This window comes from Colias philodice, chromosome 8, assembly GCF_061535455.1.
Source record: "Colias philodice isolate Cphi_HAF_F1 chromosome 8, ilColPhil1 Martin Lab GWU primary, whole genome shotgun sequence".
Lineage (NCBI taxonomy): Eukaryota > Metazoa > Arthropoda > Insecta > Lepidoptera > Pieridae > Colias > Colias philodice.
This window is the reverse complement of record NC_143093.1, coordinates 2,970,085-2,989,724: the sequence shown is the minus strand read 5'-3', so window position 1 is coordinate 2,989,724 and position 19,640 is coordinate 2,970,085. Positions and strand designations below refer to the sequence as shown.

General features: G+C 36.3%; 1 protein-coding gene across 1 annotated transcript; it reads right to left on the bottom strand.

The window, feature by feature from the left end:
* Positions 1-880: 880 nt before the first annotated feature.
* FANCI (Fanconi anemia complementation group I) lies at positions 881-19,341 on the bottom strand. Its single transcript, XM_089697996.1, has 25 exons — positions 19,190-19,341; positions 18,951-19,058; positions 18,686-18,858; positions 18,323-18,490; positions 17,836-17,946; positions 17,272-17,402; positions 15,393-15,592; positions 15,035-15,162; positions 14,496-14,710; positions 13,947-14,148; positions 12,235-12,405; positions 11,314-11,417; positions 10,930-11,087; positions 10,350-10,523; positions 9,494-9,679; positions 9,005-9,204; positions 8,445-8,621; positions 7,857-7,984; positions 6,663-6,856; positions 6,105-6,260; positions 5,667-5,868; positions 3,803-3,998; positions 2,363-2,555; positions 1,543-1,645; positions 881-1,017 (listed from the first exon to the last, which is right to left on the bottom strand). The coding sequence occupies exons 1-25, from the start codon at positions 19,286-19,288 to the stop codon at positions 908-910; spliced, it is 3,987 nt and encodes a 1,328-aa protein (XP_089554122.1). The 5' UTR covers positions 19,289-19,341; the 3' UTR covers positions 881-907.
* Positions 19,342-19,640: the final 299 nt, after the last annotated feature.

Sequence of the window (19,640 nt, the reverse complement as noted above, 5' to 3'; positions counted from 1 at the left end):
CCTGTGAATATAGATAATATTATTATGTACATTGATGTACATATTACATTATGTATATTGATGTCTTTTTAGCTTAAATTTCAATCAATATTTTCAATAGTTTTATTTCATCCTCTCACTCAGTTCTGCTAATAGCTATCATCATAATCGGTTCAACCGTTTTTGATATACAAATTGAAGATATAAAAATGTGGAATATTAGTTAGATAATCGTGTCGAACAATATAATGAAAATATTTTCTATATTTTCAAAAAAGCATACTGGCGCGAACTTCTCTATGATGCTCAAAAGTACAAAACTATTTAGTTTTTATTTTATTAGCTGTGTAACTTTTCAATGTTTTGTGTTTTCTCGTTTCTTCATCGAAATATAATCCACAAATAATTATTAAATATTCTTATATTTTTATAACATTTACCTGGATATATATTCTTACTTTAATAATTCAACTTCTCATAACAGCCCACTTATACGCCCACCCACTGCTAAAGACTAATCACAGTTCTCTAAGGTACCTACATAAGGCTGCTTAATTACTTCTTCCCCGTATCAGCTACTTTCCATTGAATATTTCGTAGAAATTCAAACGGCAAATCAGTTTCAGTTAATTATAAAATTAACCGTTATAGAGAACGTTGCTTTATTAATAAATAGCGAGAAGCGATTTCGATTTCGAATTCTGCGAATGTGCATCACGCGCGAGCTCCCCTGCTTCCTCGAATTCTAGAACGTACACGTTCCAAATATGAATTGTAATATTAATGGCGGGAATACGACCCATCTGTCAAACGTACCGCACTTACATGTTTTGTCTGTGCGTCTATTTTCCCTATTAAAATAGGGTTTCAAACAGAAATAAAAAAACAATTTAATAAAAATATTTACTATCAATATAAAATATTATATTCAAGAGACTCTTCTTCGCTTATTTCTAGTATTATCTTCATTTTCATCACTTTGTTGTTCATTTTCGCTCGCTGACAATATTTCTGTTGCCGCATCATTTATATCTTCACCTGCAAATTGCAATAACATAAATGACCATTTTAAGGAACTCTCGCAAAGATTTAACGTGAAGCTGTATTTAAAAATTCAGCTAATTTGGATGAATGAAGTCAAGATAGCAAGATTGCTTCATTCCTGGATTTACATTCAGCCATTGAAGTGAAACTTCTTTATCGGGGTTGGAAAAAAATTAAGTGTAACATTTTTTCGTTACGCGTGACATTTTCCCCTTACGCGCCATCTTTTTCTTATCCCTACCACGCGTGATTCGACGTATTTCTGTAAAGTTGCATATAGTAAATTATTTTTAAGTTTCACTTCTTACGTGTGTACACTAGTACAAGCACACATTTTTTTTCTGTTAGTTACATTAATTTAAAATTCGAGCTTTCGGTTCCCTACGCAAAGTATGTACATAGTTATACAGAATCATAATAAAAAAAGTTCCCGATCCACCAAACTACTATAAAAATAAGAATCAGGCTGAATCCACAATTATTATACTTCATAATAATATTTACATATTATAAACATACCATCAGGCCTGTCTTGCTCCGCGTTGAGAACTTCCATGAGGAGCGGCGCCTTGATGCGGAAGTCGCGAGCCGTGCCCAACGAGAGGTATTGTTGGAAATTCAGCTGTGGAATAAATTTGTTTTAAATATAAATCCTACCTTCTAATATTATAAATGCGAAAGTTTGTAAGGATGTGTGTGTGTTTGTTACTCTTTCACGCAAATACTACTGAACCAATTACAATAAAATTTAGCACTCAGATAGAGGGTAACTTGGATTAACACATAGGATAGGTTTTATCCCGGAAATCCACGGGATCGGGAACTATGCCGGTTTTCCTTTGAAAACGCGGGCGAAGCTGCGGGCGGAAATCTAGTTTATTTATTGACAACAAATAAATAAATATAATCTTCTAATGTGTGTTGTAATGGTTCACAGAAAAACTTGAATAAGTTTGACTTGATTGCATCATTAATGTAAATTATATATTATGTAAGAAATATGTTAAATAAATAAATAAATGTTTGATTTAGGATAGATTGTATTATTTCGTGGACAAGGGGGTTAAAGGACAATTTAGTGTATATTTATTTTTTTGGATTTGCCCATCAATTGATTATTTATTTTATATTACATATAACATTCATTAATTCTACATTCAGCAAATAAAGGCAATTTGAATTTGAATTTCATTTGTATAAACATCAATAACTAATTTGATTTGAAAAAAAAAATAAGTTAAGTGTCTGTCTTTTGTAATATTATATATGTATATCTACTAATAAAAAATGGTGTTTGCGAAATATTATCAAGTAAATATGCACAATACAAAAAACTTACCTTAGCCTTATCCCCCAGTAATATAGCGTGTTTGCTAAACTGTTCCGCTTCCAGCACGAGCCGCGGTATGAGCTTAGTGTCTCGCAGCACTTTGCTAGCTTTTTGGTGTTCTTGTGATGCTTCGAGATATGTGATAAGGTTGTCCGTTACTGCTGATAGCTTTTTACCGCTTAGTTTGAAGAGACGATCTAACCTATAATACATAATAGGAATACTTAAAATAAAGTTAAAAGACTCAAGGTATTGATTTTATGAGTATTAGGTTTACATTTGTGAGTGGTGATCGATAAGATCTGTAACTGCATGTGATATACAGCAGAACATTATAACTACAAAAGCAATAGGGATATCAACTGCGAGTACGGCTCTATAAAATTTGCATAGCTGTGTGTAAATATTTTGGAGCGGCCGCGGCATTTAGAGTCTGACGGTGACAAATACAGTTTCATTCCAGCTTGTAGAACCCGATGCGCACAGCTCTCTTTAATGTTGAAAAGTGACGACTCTACATTATGATACAAACCTGTCTCTATGATATGAAGCAGCGGACAATCTAAATAGGCCAGCGAACGCAGCTCTAGAATCTGTTGTAAATCAATGTAGAGTTGAATAGTGATGATGTACGCGGCTCTATATTGTAGAGCCACGTATGCAGCGCTTAAATGGAAAAATCGGCTCTTTATATATGTAGATCCAGACGACGCGACGTTGTGTTTTTGACTCTCCATGGTCCTGTAGAGCAGCATGTACGGCTCTACGTATGTGCGTGTAGAGCACCTTAGTATTTCGACTCTAGATGATGTTGTTGAGCTTGTCTACAATATGTTGCACAGCAGCGTGGCTGGCTCTACATATTTCGACTCTACGATGTTGTTGTAGCGCGTAGAGCACACAGGACTGTATATGATGTAGAGCGGCAGGGCGCACCTGAGCTGCGGCAGGTCGGGCGCGCGCGCGGGCAGCTGGCGGCAGAGCGCGGCGAGCAGCGCGTACAGGCGCGCGGCGGCGGCCAGCACGCGCTCGCTGGCGCCGCCCACGCAGCAGCGCAGCGCGCACAGCCGCGCCGCCCACCCGCTCGCCTGGCACAGCTGCACGCACCTGAGCTGCGGCAGGTCGGGCGCGCGCGCGGGCAGCTGGCGGCAGAGCGCGGCGAGCAGCGCGTACAGGCGCGCGGCGGCGGCCAGCACGCGCTCGCTGGCGCCGCCCACGCAGCAGCGCAGCGCGCACAGCCGCGCCGCCCACCCGCTCGCCTGGCACAGCTGCACGCACCTGAGCTGCGGCAGGTCGGGCGCGCGCGCGGGCAGCTGGCGGCAGAGCGCGGCGAGCAGCGCGTACAGGCGCGCGGCGGCGGCCAGCACGCGCTCGCTGGCGCCGCCCACGCAGCAGCGCAGCGCGCACAGCCGCGCCGCCCACCCGCTCGCCTGGCACAGCTGCACGCACCTGAGCTGCGGCAGGTCGGGCGCGCGCGCGGGCAGCTGGCGGCAGAGCGCGGCGAGCAGCGCGTACAGGCGCGCGGCGGCGGCTAGCACGCGCTCGCTGGCGCCGCCCACGCAGCAGCGCAGCGCGCACAGCCGCGCCGCCCACCCGCTCGCCTGGCACAGCTGCACGCTCACCCAGCGCCACGCCGACCACACCTCTGCACATACATTCGGGACATTACTAGGTACCCAGCGCCACGCCGACCACACCTCTGCACATACATTCGGGACATTACTAGGTACCCAGCGCCACGCCGACCACACCTCTGCACATACATTCGGGACATTACTAGGTACCCAGCGCCACGCCGACCACACCTCTGCACATACATTCGGGACATTACTAGGTACCCAGCGCCACGCCGACCACACCTCTGCACATACATTCGGGACATTACTAGGTACCCAGCGCCACGCCGACCACACCTCTGCACATACATTCGGGACATTACTAGGTACCCAGCGCCACGCCGACCACACCTCTGCACATACATTCGGGACATTACTAGGTACCCAGCGCCACGCCGACCACACCTCTGCACATACATTCGGGACATTACTAGGTACCCAGCGCCACGCCGACCACACCTCTGCACATACATTTGGGACATTACTAGGTACCCAGCGCCACGCCGACCACACCTCTGCACATACATTTGGGACATTACTAGCTTTCCAAGGCTTTGCTCGCGTTTTCAAAGAAAAACCTGCGTATCTCCCTTTCCCGTAGGATTTCCGGGATAAAACCTATCCTATGTGTTAATCCAAATTGCCCTCTATATGTGTGCTAAATTTCATTGAAATCGGTCTAGTAGTTTATGCGTGAAAACCATACATACATAATACCTTTCCTCTTTATAATATTAGTATAGATAACATTTTCGTAACGAATATCCTACAATATTATCTAGGTAATTCAATAAATAAAACGAACAAAGCTTCATATAACCGAACTAGCTGAGCCGCACGGTTTTACCCGCAGTGCTCCGCTCTTGTGGATCTTAACGTAATGATATAGCCTATAGCCTTCCACAAAAAATGAGCTATCTAGCACTGAAAGAATTTTTCAAACCGGACCAGTAGTTCCTGAGATTAGCGTGTTCAAACAAAGAAACTCTTCAGCTTTATAATATTAAGTATAGAAGTATAGATTTATCGCATTTAACTACATCAAGCGTGAATCAAGCGCAACAGCGCATGCGTGCGTGTCCACCTATGTCGCTGTGTAGCGTACGCGCCTCTACCGGTTAAAACATTGAGGTATTACTATAGAAAGTATACCACGAACAAAATATTATGTGTAACAAGCGCGGCGGCGCCGGCCGGCTAGTGAGTAGACACTTTGTAGATATTCTGCCTTTTATTACTTATAAATTAAAACCAATCAATGTAACAAATAAATATTGTTTATCTTATTAAAAAAATATGAATAAAATTATCAATTAAAACCAATCAATGTAACAAAAAAAAATGGCTTGAGACGATTGACTCTAACTCGTATTAGAAATAGTTTAGTAGAGATGCCCTCTCTAGTACGTAGTACATGGTAACTCAATGGGTTAAAAGTTTTTAACTTAAAACCGGTTTACGGTCGCTCAGCCTGTTGACACAGGGCTCGCACAACAAACATTTACGAAATTGTTTGAAGAAAAATAAACTATGTATAATAATTATTCATAGAAGTGTAAACATAACATAATAGATATATAGATTTAAATTTTTTAAAACGAGTAAAAATTTGTAAATTTACTATGCCACTGAAATAACTTTTTGTCAAATTTAGAATTCATTACTGTATCAAAAACTAGATGGATCAGACGTTTTACCTTTCTCAATCCTCTGCTGATTTGAATGTGTAGCATTATTCAGTGCGTTAGAGAGATCTTTACTCCTATTCAGTAAATGCTCTATACATTTATACCGATTGTTCAAATGTACACAAATCGTTGTGAGCACAGTATGGCCGGAGCGGGAATCGATTGACGGAAAATCTTCGGTTTCTTGCGTTGCTGCTGACGATTCTTCTTCCTTTTATATGAAAGAAACAAGTTATAAAAAATGTGCCTATGTGAAAGACTGATTGTTTTACTGTGGAATTGATTAATACGATATATTTCTTAGTTTAATGGAAATTAGCTCGGAAAGCATAATTGACAACATTTCAAAATTTTAAGTGACTTCTTTTTTTTTTAATCTCAACTATATCAAAATTCACAGTACCCATGTTTTCGCTTTCAAAAAAAAATTACTAGGTGTCTACTTACATCAATCTTGCCAAGCACTATAGATAACTTGTCAAAGAGCTGATCCAACAACACAGCTTCCCTTTGCTCACGGTAACATGCACTTAGAAGTGGCCCTATTAGTGGAAGACATTCCTGCTTGCTGGTACGAACGTAGTCTTCTAGTTTTGATGTTACCTGATATGGAAAGAGTTGTTTATTTTATCTAATAACTTAAATACATAACATTTTTAATTATTATCTTGTTAAACAATTTTTAAAATAAACAAATTTTTCCGGAAAGTTCATCAATACACAGTAATGTCCAAAGTCAACACTTTTTTTTTCTTCTGAAATCAGCGCCAAATATAACATATTCCCATATTTTTTAATAATAAACACGACTTTTAAGTCGTAATTATATCAAATATGTTTCGCAAGAATATAAATTAGACAGAAATAAATGACACCATAAAAAAACATCATTTTTTAGAACATTAACCCATTGAGCCCCGAACGGCCCGATCGGTCCACACCACAATAGATTTTCTATTATGTCTGTGATTCCGGGACCTGAGTTATTAAAATGTAAAAACTCACAGTATTCAATCCCGCGCACGCACTGACATGCGTCTCTAGGAACACACTTGCAATTTGCACCAACAGAGCCGTGTGTTTCTTCAACATAAGGTCTCTCTCCACTGCGCCGTCCGCGTCGAGTTCGGACAGCGCAGTGTGCACGTGCCCTAATATCTTGGACATGTTCGCTGACGGTGTAGCTTCGGTTTCACCTGCTGTATTTATGATATTAAAAGATTAGAAGAAAAAATTCAATATTGAAACAGGAAAAAAATAGTATCACTACATAGTATAAAACAAAGTCGCTTTCCCTGTCCCTATGTCCCTATGTCCCTTTGTACGCTTAAATCTTTGAAACTACGCAACGGATTTAGATGCGGTTTTTTTTAATAGATAGAGTGATTCAAGAGGAAGGTTTATATGTATAATAACATCCATTAAATAGTGGAGAAATACTGTTATTTTTGAGGTTTCTAATGTGATGTCGTAAAAAATTACATTTTTTCCGCTTAAATTGCAAACGCAGGCTGAACCCTACGAGTTTTATCAAAATAATGTACTAAGTATTATACACATTGAAAAGGTCTACAGAAAAGTCCGCGATGGTATATGTCTATCTCTTATGGATAACCCACAATAACTTTTTTTTGTCATTTACTTTTTACGACAAATAATGGCTAATTTTCGATGCGATTTTAACCAATACAGCATTAATCCTTAACCAATTAAATACCTTGAATACATTGTTCATTTAATATAGATCTATATGGCCCTTTACACCGTATGATTTAAGTGAATATCTTCGAAGATATTACAGATTTAAAAATTGCGGGACGTAGCGTTTGTAGCGCTACAGGCCGGCCGCCCGGCTATCTATTTTATACCCGTGCGAAGCCGGAGCGGGCGACGCTGTTTTTATATACAACGTTCACAGTTTTTCTGTAGTGTATTTAGTATCAGCATTGCACCCGTGCGAAGCCGGGGCGGGTCGCTAGTATCTTTATGTATGTGTTTGATTTATTGATGTAAATTCATAAGGATGTGATTAAAAAAATATAAGCGATATAAAAGAAACACGACTAATCATAATTTTACTTTACACATGTTAAATGATTATTTTGAATAAGGTTCTTGTTAAATTTGATATTTGAAGTTTAAAATCTGTTCCACTTATCTCTAATTCTAATCTCTACTCTAAATTTGAAAGTAACTTACTTATTCCAGATAAAACACTCTCCACTTTGAATGAGTAATGTGACGTCAAAAGCAAGTTGAGACACGTTTTGAATACTTCGAGACAACCGAGCGCCGTGGCGTCATCAAAATCACATAAATCTTGAAACCTGTAAATATGTATTTGAATATAAGAAATATTATAGAACAAAACACGGTCTGAATTTGGATTGACAACATTTTAGATTGGTCCTTCGAGAATTTTAAAAACTTATTTTGAGTTCTAACCAAAAAAAAATACTGTAACGAAAACTCAATTAAGTAATCGTTTGATAAGATAATCTTGATTAAGGAACACTTTTAATCAATATATATTATGAATTTTTATAAGAAACTAGCTGTGCCGCGCGGTTTCACCCGCATTGCTCCGCTCCTGTTGGCCTTAGCGTGATGATATAATATAGCCTATATCCTTCCTTCCTAACTCTTCAGCTTTATAATATTAGTATAGATTTCATATTGTGTTTAATCAGCATTAATATATTTTATGCACAATTTTAATTTGGGAATTACTACGAATTTGAACTATTCTACCACAATATATTATCTCAGGCACAAATATGTTCTCACCTACAAACAGCCCGCTCATACACCAAAGCAGCTATCTTCAAACCGTGTGAACCAATGCTATTCTTATCTTTAGTTTCTTGTAATGCGGTTATAACGCTTCTTAGTACAAACTGATGGAAATCGCGCTTGCCACGGATTTGGTTGCGTTGTTCTAACGATGACCAGGTTACTTCCTCGCTGAGGGTTTAAAGTATTGCATTAAAAAGGATTACTTTGTCAAAATAAAATACTTAGCGGTTAGTGGTGAGGACCACCTTAAATAAAATTTTAGATGTAAGCATTAATTTTCACATGATAATTTTAACAGTAAAACAATATTTTTGTACTATAATAATCATTTATAAGTAAAAAAATAGATACTTTAACTTTTTTAGACCATATATATAATTTACATTTTTTGTAATTTTTCCTCACAAACTTATCTACTTCAAAGTGAATTTAAACAAATATTTATTTGAACGTGTTACTACTGTATTTGACAAAAAATGTGGACTATTACCGAATAAAATAAATACGAAATAAGATTTTACTGTCGATGGTTTAAATATCTTTTAACGAACCTGTAAAGTAGTTCCAACACGCGATAACAAAGTCCCAAGTCCCACACACAGGGCAAAGGCTTAAAAGGTCCAGCCCTATCCTTCACCATGTTAGAAAATTTAGTTTTGCCTTTCTCTTTCTGAGATTTCTGACTCTTCTGTGACTTTATAGTGTCACGTGTCTCGTTCAATTTACCCTTTTTACCGCCTTTTGGAGTCGCCTACAAAAATAATTAATGGAGCATAATAGAAAAAGAAAACATTCTTCTTGATTCTTTGGTATTTAAATAAAAACTGGCGTTTTGTGTGTGGTCAGGGAGTGAACCTTCTGTACTTGGTACTATTATAATATAATAGTACTGCGTACAGAATATATGTATTATATTCTTAAAGACTTGGGTAAAAATTTTTTGTCGTATTTTTTTAAGTTTCATAAAAAAATCATAACATATCATGAGTAGAAAAAAACAGAACAAACGAATAATAGGCAAGAAAATCACAAAAATTTACCTTAGTATTATCCAACAACTGGCTGTAAGTTTTATACAAGTTATAAACTGAAGCCGCCTGTGACGTATGCGGAGTCCACTGCATTATCTTATGCGCCATTAAGGTTTCATAGCACTGTAGTTTTTGTTGTACTTTTAGCTTTTTAGCTTTTGATTCGGGAGTGAGATCAGATATTCCTAGATCTTGCTGGAAATTTAAAATTTTAGTCCAATATAAAAAAATAATAATTATTTTTCTTTTTTCAAAAACAGATCCATTGGCGAAACTTGACAAATTTCGTGACTAAAGTTGGAGAGTCCGAAAGAGACATAATAGAAAAAGTCCATTCACAACAACTCTGTGAACATACACTTTACTATTCTTAATAAAATATTTCTTAATAATATGTAATTAAATAAATAAAAATTCTTAATAACAAGCAGATAATACAGGAGGTAGCATAATATGTTTGAAGAAAAATATGGTTTTATAAATGGATCTCAAGAATTACATTTTAAATGAAACATAAGATCATATAATATTACAACAGTTAGGAAAATTAAGAAGCATAGAATATATCAAGCTTTGGTATATATGCTACATGGGCAAGTAATTCGCTATTGTTTTACTTGCCCATTACAGAAAGATTTAAGTGTTAAATCTATTCAAACCTATATTGACTGAATGTCTGCTCTTTAAATCAGTTAATAAGGTTATTAACTAAGGGTGCCGGTCAATATCCTTACTAAATTATATTATCAGATAAAATCAGTCAATAAGGATATTAACCGACGCCCTTAGTCAATAACCTTAATAACCGTCAATAAGGATATTGACTGGTTCAGGGTTTTGACTGTACATATTCAAATAAACTAACCATATCAATCTGCAGCAAGTTCTCACAAACACAAAGCCTGTCCAAAACGGCCATTAGTTTATTTCTCAAGTGAGCACTGTTGCTATCGCTCTGACTGGACAGAATATCATCCGACTCCTCTTCTATTGGCTGCACGAATTGTGCGATCACGTATAGCAGGCTTCCTATTGGTTCCTGGGAAAAACGTAAATCTAAAATAAAATCATTTTTTTAAGACAACAAAAAAAAGTCTTTACAGTATACGCAAATTGAAGAGTTTGTTTGTTTCGAAATGCTAATTTCAGGAACCATCAGTTCCAATTGCAAAAAAGTGTAGAATCCGTATATTATCGAGAATATCTGTTTAAGGATAAAATGCTACGCTACAGAAGAGCTTATTATGTGCTATCTTAGAGTATATATTACAGTAGGTAGTATATATACTCTAATGTGTGCTATATAGTTTTATTCTTTCATTACACAAGTTTTAGAGTAATTACGCGAATCTTTTTGATTTCTTAATTCTAAAATCATTCATCAGATTAGTAAATAAATACATATTACATATTTTGTACTCGTAATAGAGTTTGTATTAACTTACAGTCAATAAAGCAGTAATAGGTGTAACTTGGACACACTTATCCCACATTAGAGGCGTGGTCTCTCCGTCATCAGCTAGAAACTTGCTGACGTGTTCGTAGAGTAGCTCTAGAATTGATTCGTGTAACGCCTGCTTTTCCTTCGCACATTCGTACATTTCTAAAATAATGTTTATTTGTATCAATACTTCAAATTAATAAATTTTTAAATATCAGAAGACAATTTTCCAATCAAATAAAACGAATTCCGACCACACAACACTTCTAGAAAAAATGAACACGGAAAATCCTGGGGAAATACTTTTCTAAGGACATTTTAGTTCTATTTTGTAAATAAACTCTGATCTTTGTAAATATATATTTGCAGCAAGGTATAAACTACTCACGAGAATATAATAACTGCTTCACTAAGGCGTCTTGTACGAGGCATCTTCGTAAAATTGAGATCACTTCCAAACATATGGCTTCGTTGCGTACTCGTGACGTTACCCTGAATAAACAAAGAATTTTAAAAATCTATAAATATAAAAAACGCAAATGAGAAATAAATTTTGCTAATAGAAAAGTAGGATGTATTTTTATTTTTATACCAAAAAAAAATACGCTGAAAGAAGTTTGTTACTGTGTGTGTAAATAATTATTAAATGAAAGAGTTAAATATTTCAGGTTAAGAATTAAAGTACACTAGGTTTCGACCCGCGGCTCGCCCGCTCACAACTCAATAAGGTGCCGTTGTTATTGCAACAGACAATTCTGGGGAGGATTTTATGCTTAAGGAGATTTTAAAGTGTCTCTCTCCATAATACACGGGTACCACCAAAAGGAAGATACCCGGTCCTTTGGAAGGTTTACGTGGGAACACAGGTCCAACACGCAGAGGCCCTTTAGAGAATTTAATGTGTTGTGGGACACCAGCCGCAGCCTGTCCATGACTGCACTATAGAGATACAGCCTTGGGCAGTCCGCGGCCAATGTAGGACTATTGCAGAAAAAATAATAAATCTGGGTTATGGAAGGGGGTGTTAGATGGACTGGTATATTGGGTCTATGGGGACTATGGACGTCTGCCTTTTCAATATTAAAAATTGAAAATTATGGCACACGGTGACTCGCCAGTTCGGTCGATGGGCTCCCAAAAAGGTTACCGATAATTGCAACAAGGGGGCAACATCAGCTGAACGGCTAGGGGTGTAGAGAGGTGCGGCACCGGTTTCACCATCGCGGGCCCGCGGGCCCGGAGCGGGTTTCCCCGCTATTACGCCATTAGACATTATTATTATTTTAGATTTTGTGTAATGTTGTGATACCTAGCGCCCTGCTGCGTGGCGTGCAGGTCCACGGCGACCTGCGTGAGGTACGAGTGCGCGCTGTACTGCGAGCCGCACCCGCTCTCACTGGAACCCTTGGCCAGCGACAGCTTCATGTGCTTCAGTAGTGTGAGGAACCCGTGCAGCGAGAGACAGCGGTGCTGCGAGTCTCTATATACCAATATAGATTAGTCAGATAGAGCAAGAAGAAATTTCACAGAAATCTCTACGTAAAATATACGGGCACACGTATGGCCATATTCTTGTGTGTGCGAGGTTGTTTCCTTGCATGTGTGCGAACGGGCGTGTACGCACGCGTCGTTCACGTTTGCGGACGAGCGCAATGTGTGCAATAGGCATGACGACAGTATCCATAAATGATCGTATTAGTGTTTTTAAGGGAAAATGTATAATAGATAAATTACATATAGTGACTTAGAAATCTTAAAAACATTAAGATTAATGAGATTATCAATAAAATAAAACATTGAAATACTGCAGTTGGCCATTTTGACTAAAACACGCGTGACGTCACGCTTAAGTAAACAACTCACGTCAGATGTTTTTTGTTGTTATGAATATGTTGAGAATACGCATTTTTTATTTATTTTCTATTGTTTCACGTATGCTTTATCGACTCAGAACAGAAATATAATTGCGAATTCACGAATACATGGTTCGGGGTTCTCCGCGCCAACTTTATACAATCATTTCTTATTATTTTCTCGCTTAAAATAATTACTAACACATTTTTGAGCATTATTTTTATGTGGATTCACACTGCAATACTGCACCACACCCCGGACACTCCATACAAAATAATCGTTTTGACAGTCACACTGTAGAGACTGCAAATGTGTGTGTTAACGCTTTATGGTTGGCACATTTGTGACTAGCGTAAAAAAAATTCGCGTTTTTCTGATGAAATACATCCGTAAACAGCACAAATACTGCAGAATATCTTACCATTTTCTACGAAAAAAGATAATCACAAATCCAAAATAATAAAATTATTTTAAGTCAATTTGATTAATGTTGTCAATCTTCGTTGTATATCGTCCTTGCAGAAAAATATGGCCCATTTTATGTCTGATCGCGCGGGGGTGAGGTAAGTTTAATTTTGGCGGGAGGCGGAGAGTGTCCGTTCTGTAGCGTTTAGCTACTATTGTGTATTCTGTGACTGCACACCACTTATAAACTTTGAAATTCGTTTCTATAACACATATTAAATAAATATTTTTTTAATTTTCTTCGCAATTACGTATTTACAAAAGTGTGACGTCACGCCTACGCCATGACACCTGCGAGCTGTTTTGGCACAGTTAATAAATATTTTTGGATAATGGCTTTTATCTTCGTTAAATTTAAGTATATTACCGAAATATAGGGTTTTTCTTGTATAGTAAACGTATACACACATTATGGAAGAGGATTTCAAAATCTTTCGTTATGCCTATTACGTGAATATCTCACCTCGTAACCTTACGACACAGGGCGTACTAGCATGCATTAATGAGAGTGTATATAAAAAAATAAAACTTTATTGATATAATAAATAGGTACAACTTGTATATGAATCCATAGGTTCCCGAATTAGCGCATCATGGCCGCGTGCGTGTATGTAATTTACGATTGGTTGGCAGCTCTCAAGTGTTGTGCGTGCTTAGTTATGTGTATACTTGTGTGTATATGTATATGTATGTATATACTACCTCGAATATAACCCCTTGCGGCAGACCATAACCAGCGTGTCTCTAACCCTCGCACTGAACGATATGAGCGGTCGCACGGCCGCGTATATCGCGCCCGCGTGCGTGTAGTCTGCACTTGGTTGGCAACTCTCTAGTATTGTGCTCAATTGTGTACAACTCTCTATCGACACGGGCGTTAGCTTGCACAGGATGTATAGACAATCTGGAATAAATATGGATTAATTATATATTATTCATTATGTGAATGAAAGGCATGCAGTAAGACATGTCTACATAGTTCTTTTAGTAGTACACTGTACAGTAACAAGTTATTTTATGATAATCGACTTTACAGATTACATTCTTCTCAGAGATCACTCTGAAGTGATAAGGCCGCCCCGTTACACATATTAAAGCTGTAACTTTGTGATTTATTATTTACTTTTATATTTTATAAAATAATGTGTGTAATGAAGTGTCAAATAAATAAATAAATAAATTCTTTTCTAATAAGTAATAAGTAATATCAAAATGAAATTACAATTCCCTTTTTTTTTACATTAGTCTTACCTGAATACTGTCTCTGGCTAGCATCTCCACACAGTCTATCAGCCAGCTGTCCCAATATATGCTGTGCAGTATTAGGTTGAGATTTGCACAGTCTCACCAGAATTAACTTCCCGTGGGACCAGCAAGCAGGTGCTACTGCCTTTATACGAGATACCGATAGTAACGAGAAAGCGAGGTTGATTAGACCTCGAACTGTTAGTTCTCTATGGTTAGCACTGCAAAAAAGTATATGGTTTTAGCTAAATGTTACAATAATCCCTTACCAGTTATTGCAATAGTAATGAAATAATTAAATATGCAAAAACATTTCTAACAACTTTAATTAATGCTTAATGACGACAATGAACGCATGCCTTTTCGTTTCGCGAAATCTGCCTATGTTTTATTGTATGGTATGGAGTTTCAGGAGCTTTTCATTTTACAAAGTGTCAATTTGCACACAATATTTTTTTTCTCTTTTTGGAAAATACTGTAATTAACCTTTGATTTAAAATGCACTTAAATGTATATGGTTAATTAATATTTTAGTTTTTTGTTACCTTTCAGTTGTTAGTACTTTTAGCACATTAGCAACGTTAACATCAGGCGGGAGAACAGACCGAACCCACGCCGATTCCTTACTTCTCAATTCATCCAATGTTCTTTGTTCTATGGCTGATTTGATAACCTGTGACAAATTGTAATAATAAAAAACAATATTTTTGAATTAAATGTTGAAGAGAAATCATTTATTGCTATAATCATAGAGCACTTTTTGAACCATCTTTATATTGAATGAATTAAAAATCATAAACATAAAAAATATCAATTTATAACATTCTACTAGACCTTTTGATATGCTATGCTTAATGTACTAAAAAAATTTGTAGAAAATAAATACATTTTTTTCGAACTTACATCCAAGCAAACAGATCTAAACTCTGTCCCCTTATCAGACACAGCAAGTGCGAGATCAAGAAGGAACGGTGCTCTTAACAGCTGAGTTTTTGGCCACTGCTTTATATGTCTACGTATGAGCTCTGGATCTGCTGCACCTTGAGAGATGTGATACAAGCAGGTTGATAGACATCTGCTAAGTTCTGCGTGACTGTGTTGTACTGAAAAAATAATAAAGTGATGATTGAAGGTGCAAGGCATCCTAAACATGCAGTCCTTCGCCACACGCGGAACGAACGATCTTTCGCGTAGTGTGACCGCTATTTGTAATTTGTATGAAATAACATGTATTAGCGTTCCGTCGCGGAAGATCAATAACGGAATTTCCATCTCATGTTGCGAAGGCCTTAATATTAAAATATCAGAAAACTTTCTGGATACTTAAGACATGGTACAAAATATACCCAAAATTAATCTTCACTATTACATATAATAATTTCGAATTTTGCAATCATATGACACCCAGAAAGAAAGTTTGGAAAAAGGTGGATACAGGAGAAGAAACTGACACTTTTGACACTGTTATGGCACAAGGAATAGAAATAAAATTGAAATGCCATTTTATAGGTTAGCTAAAGTTAAAAATTCATTTATGGGCCAAGGTATACGTTTTTACAATAGAATTCCTCATAGTATTAAAGAGTTTAGTAGTGTTAAATTTAAAACTTATTTAAAAAATGTATTAGTTCAGAGAGCCTACTACAGCATTAAGGAATATATGGAAGATGAAAATCCATGGAGGGTTGTCGCGTAAGAATAACAGGACAGTTCTTTGGCATATTATGATAATATATAATATTATGTAGTTAGATGTAAGTAACATGTAATGTAAAATTATATTGTATATGGACATGACTTTAAAAGAGCAACTATGGAGTTTCTTGCCGGTTCTTCTCCATAGATACTGCTTTCCGAATCGGTGGTAAATTTAAAGAATGTAATGACGATTCAAAAGTGCTTCTGGAAGAAGTCTAATTGAATAAATAAATGTTTGAGTTTGAGTTTTGAGTTTGAAAGAAAGAAAGAAGAAAGAAAAAACGTTTATTTAATGGCACATAGCCTCACACGTACATAATTCAAAGCAATTTATACAATACTTATATGCTACAATACTACTACAATACTTACTTACTACAATACTTAAAAATACACATTGAAGTGTGTAGTCTGTGAAGCATGATGCCATTAAAAGGGGAAATCACTCGGTGAACATCTGTGACGTAAACAAAAAAAAACGTCACAGCACCGATTTTCAGTGAGCCCCGAGAGCAATAATTCGTCATAATATATTTTAATTAAAGAAAAGAAAATAAATACAATATTAATAGTATAATGTAAAATATAGACATAATAATATACTATAATATATATACACACATACACGTATTATAATATATTACATATAAAAGAATTTAATGCATAATACATTAAGTAGAACCACTAAATTGGTAAATAAATATATAAATAAAACAAAGCAATGAAAGTTAAAAAGGATTCTGCTACAATAGGTATATAAACTGACAACCATGGACGTGAACCCAAGGAAAGCATGTTTCGACGAGTGAAGGGCACCATCCTAGCTTAAAAGTGATTAGTTGGTAGAAGAGGTTACAATGCAACTAATGCTGATCTAACTGCGTCTGAATAAGATAGTTTTTGTACTTTAATCTAAACGTTGATAACGATTGAATATTGCGAAACGGAGGCGGCAAGTTAAGGAGGAACATAATAACATTACATTTATTGAATATTATTTTCTTTCTGGATAGTTCATGGATTATAAGAATTGGTAATATCTGCAATTTAATATATTGATATTTTTTAAGTTTTAGGACATTACCAATATCATCAAAATCCATAGTTGTTGATTCAGAATCCTGTGGTGGGGGTTCCAATTTGCTGTACAGGTGTAAATTAAAGTAGTTACTCAAATGGGCAAGAACTACCTCCAAATTGTACAATTTACATAATCTGAAACAGACAAAAATCCAATATTTAAGAGAAAAATAGTCCGTCTGTTTCATTTTTTGGAAGTAACAACAATAAGTTGACAATTAATGGCTATTTTCAGCATAAAATCTATACTTTCTTCTTCTTTAAGAATGGACAACTATGGAGTTTCTTGTCGGTTCTTCTCCATAGATACTGCTTTCTTACTTTGGTAATTGTTAAAAATATGTAATGACGATTCGAAAGGGCAATTTTCAGAAGATTCAATTGCAGAAATCTAATTGAATAAATAAATGTTCGAGTTTGAGTTTCATTATAATTGAAGAAAAATGCTATGTTTTCTGTACTTTTAGAAAGAAACTCTAAAAACTATTTACTAAGTAAATGTTATTTATCTGGGAGAGCACTAACAGAGAAGACATGAAAAAAATACATTTTCAGTTGATATACTTACTTTAACAGTTGATGTACAAGTGGTGGCAGTGCCTCTGGAGGTATGTCAGCGATGTGAGTACACATCTTGTTCACAACTTGCCTGTGATCTGTGCGTGATAGATGCATGTCTCTGTAAAGGAGAACCATTAATTATGATTAGGATATTTCAAAGTTTATTGACAATGTTTATTGCATATTATTATGTAAAAAACAGGAACATGAGGAAGTGAATTTGCAAATATTACAGCATACAGCAACTAAATCTATTTTGGAAAATCTACCTTAACTTTCAGTAATAAAACAGATGTATAATGCATCTGCGGCAGATGCATTATACCATTATTCCCCATACTAAAGGGGCAGATGATCTGCCCCTTTAGTATGGGGACATGGGACTTCACTTTTTTTTTTTCAGTTATAAAAAAAATGCATTTAAGAAACAAAGATCTTCTATAATAAAATAAGACAGAGACAAATTAGGTAGCCATTTATAATAAATAACTCACTTGAACATAGTAGCCAGTTGTACCAACTGCCTCTCACGCCATCTACTCATGCACAGTAAGTGAATGCACTGCGCCTTATACTCACTGCCTGACATATCAGTACCGCAGTGTTTTACATTGCTTTGAGCTGATATCACATTAAGGCATTCTGGTAATACATCCCGCCAGCTGTGAAAAAGTCGTTGTTTTGCTATATTCAGTCCGAATAATTTTCCACTTAGAATATACTAACTAAAGGCTAAGTGACTAAAATAATATTTAACAAGACATTTATGAATGATACAATAATGTAATAATGAGTGAATGTAAACATAGTAACATATTATATATTAATAACACAAGAAAAGCAGGGTTAAAACATACATCATATTAACGTCACTATCATCTACAATAGACTCAACACTGTCATTGTTCCAACGAAGCAGATCTTCAACAGGCATCCGAGGCAACTCCAAACAAAGGCGGCTAATAACATCTCCACAGTGAGTGAGTGATGTTGCCTCTTTTCTCATTGTTTGTAATACTATATCAATGATCTGCAAATCAGTATGATGTATTTTTATTATCAACAAATACAATTTAAAAAACATGTGTATAAAATACTTGATAGTTAGTTAGTTTTTGTTACCTTTACTTTACTTTTAGTGGAAGTATTATCCGCTAAACCATTAAAAATACAGTCTATAAGATCTCCTGCATCATTTTTCAGTATTTGTTGATTCAAGTTCTTCGTCAACTACAAATAAAAGTAATTTTTATTTATTTATGTAATAAATTTAATTGATTTATTATCAATAGCCTGGGCCCTAGGGCCTAGGGCTTTTTTATTTTAAATATTTTTTTTAATGTTAGGGTCGGATTCGGTACCTCATTAAATTTAAGTTTGCAGTATTGGCGTAGTTCATCACGTTTGCTATTTAAATGACCCAACTCCTTTATTCTTAAAAACACATTTTTCTCCTCCATTTCCAAGGATAACAAATTTTTTTTTCTTTTTTTTGTTAATTCAACAAAAAAGCCGCCAAACAGCTGTAATTTTTCAAAATTTATACTTCAAAACGTCATGTCAACGTGATGTCCACAGTCATGTTTCTTTTTTTTTAATAATTTATTCATAACCATGGATACAAGTCCTTCAGTCGCAATCTTAAAGTTACAGTCATATGTTTCTCCTGAACAGTGTGGCCACCTCGATTTTCTAAAAAGGGCAAGTTGGCACTCCGAAAATGGCTAGAAAGAGCTGAAAAATAATCAAAGTGAAAAAATCACGACAGAACGCTTAAAAGTGTCATCCGAACATTTTGATTGGTTGACTAAC

Excerpts from the sequence above, each read along its gene's own strand:
- FANCI (XM_089697996.1), bottom strand. The coding sequence starts at position 19,288 with ATGGAGGAGAAAAATGTGTTTTTAAGAATAAAGGAGTTGGGTCATTTA. Across the intron at positions 15,593-17,271 it reads TATGGATTTTGATGATATTG|TACAACACAGTCACGCAGAA; the intron begins GTAATGTCCTAA and ends TTATTTTTTCAG. Across the intron at positions 6,261-6,662 it reads CGTGCGCGGGATTGAATACT|GTAACATCAAAACTAGAAGA; the intron begins GTGAGTTTTTAC and ends TTTCCATATCAG.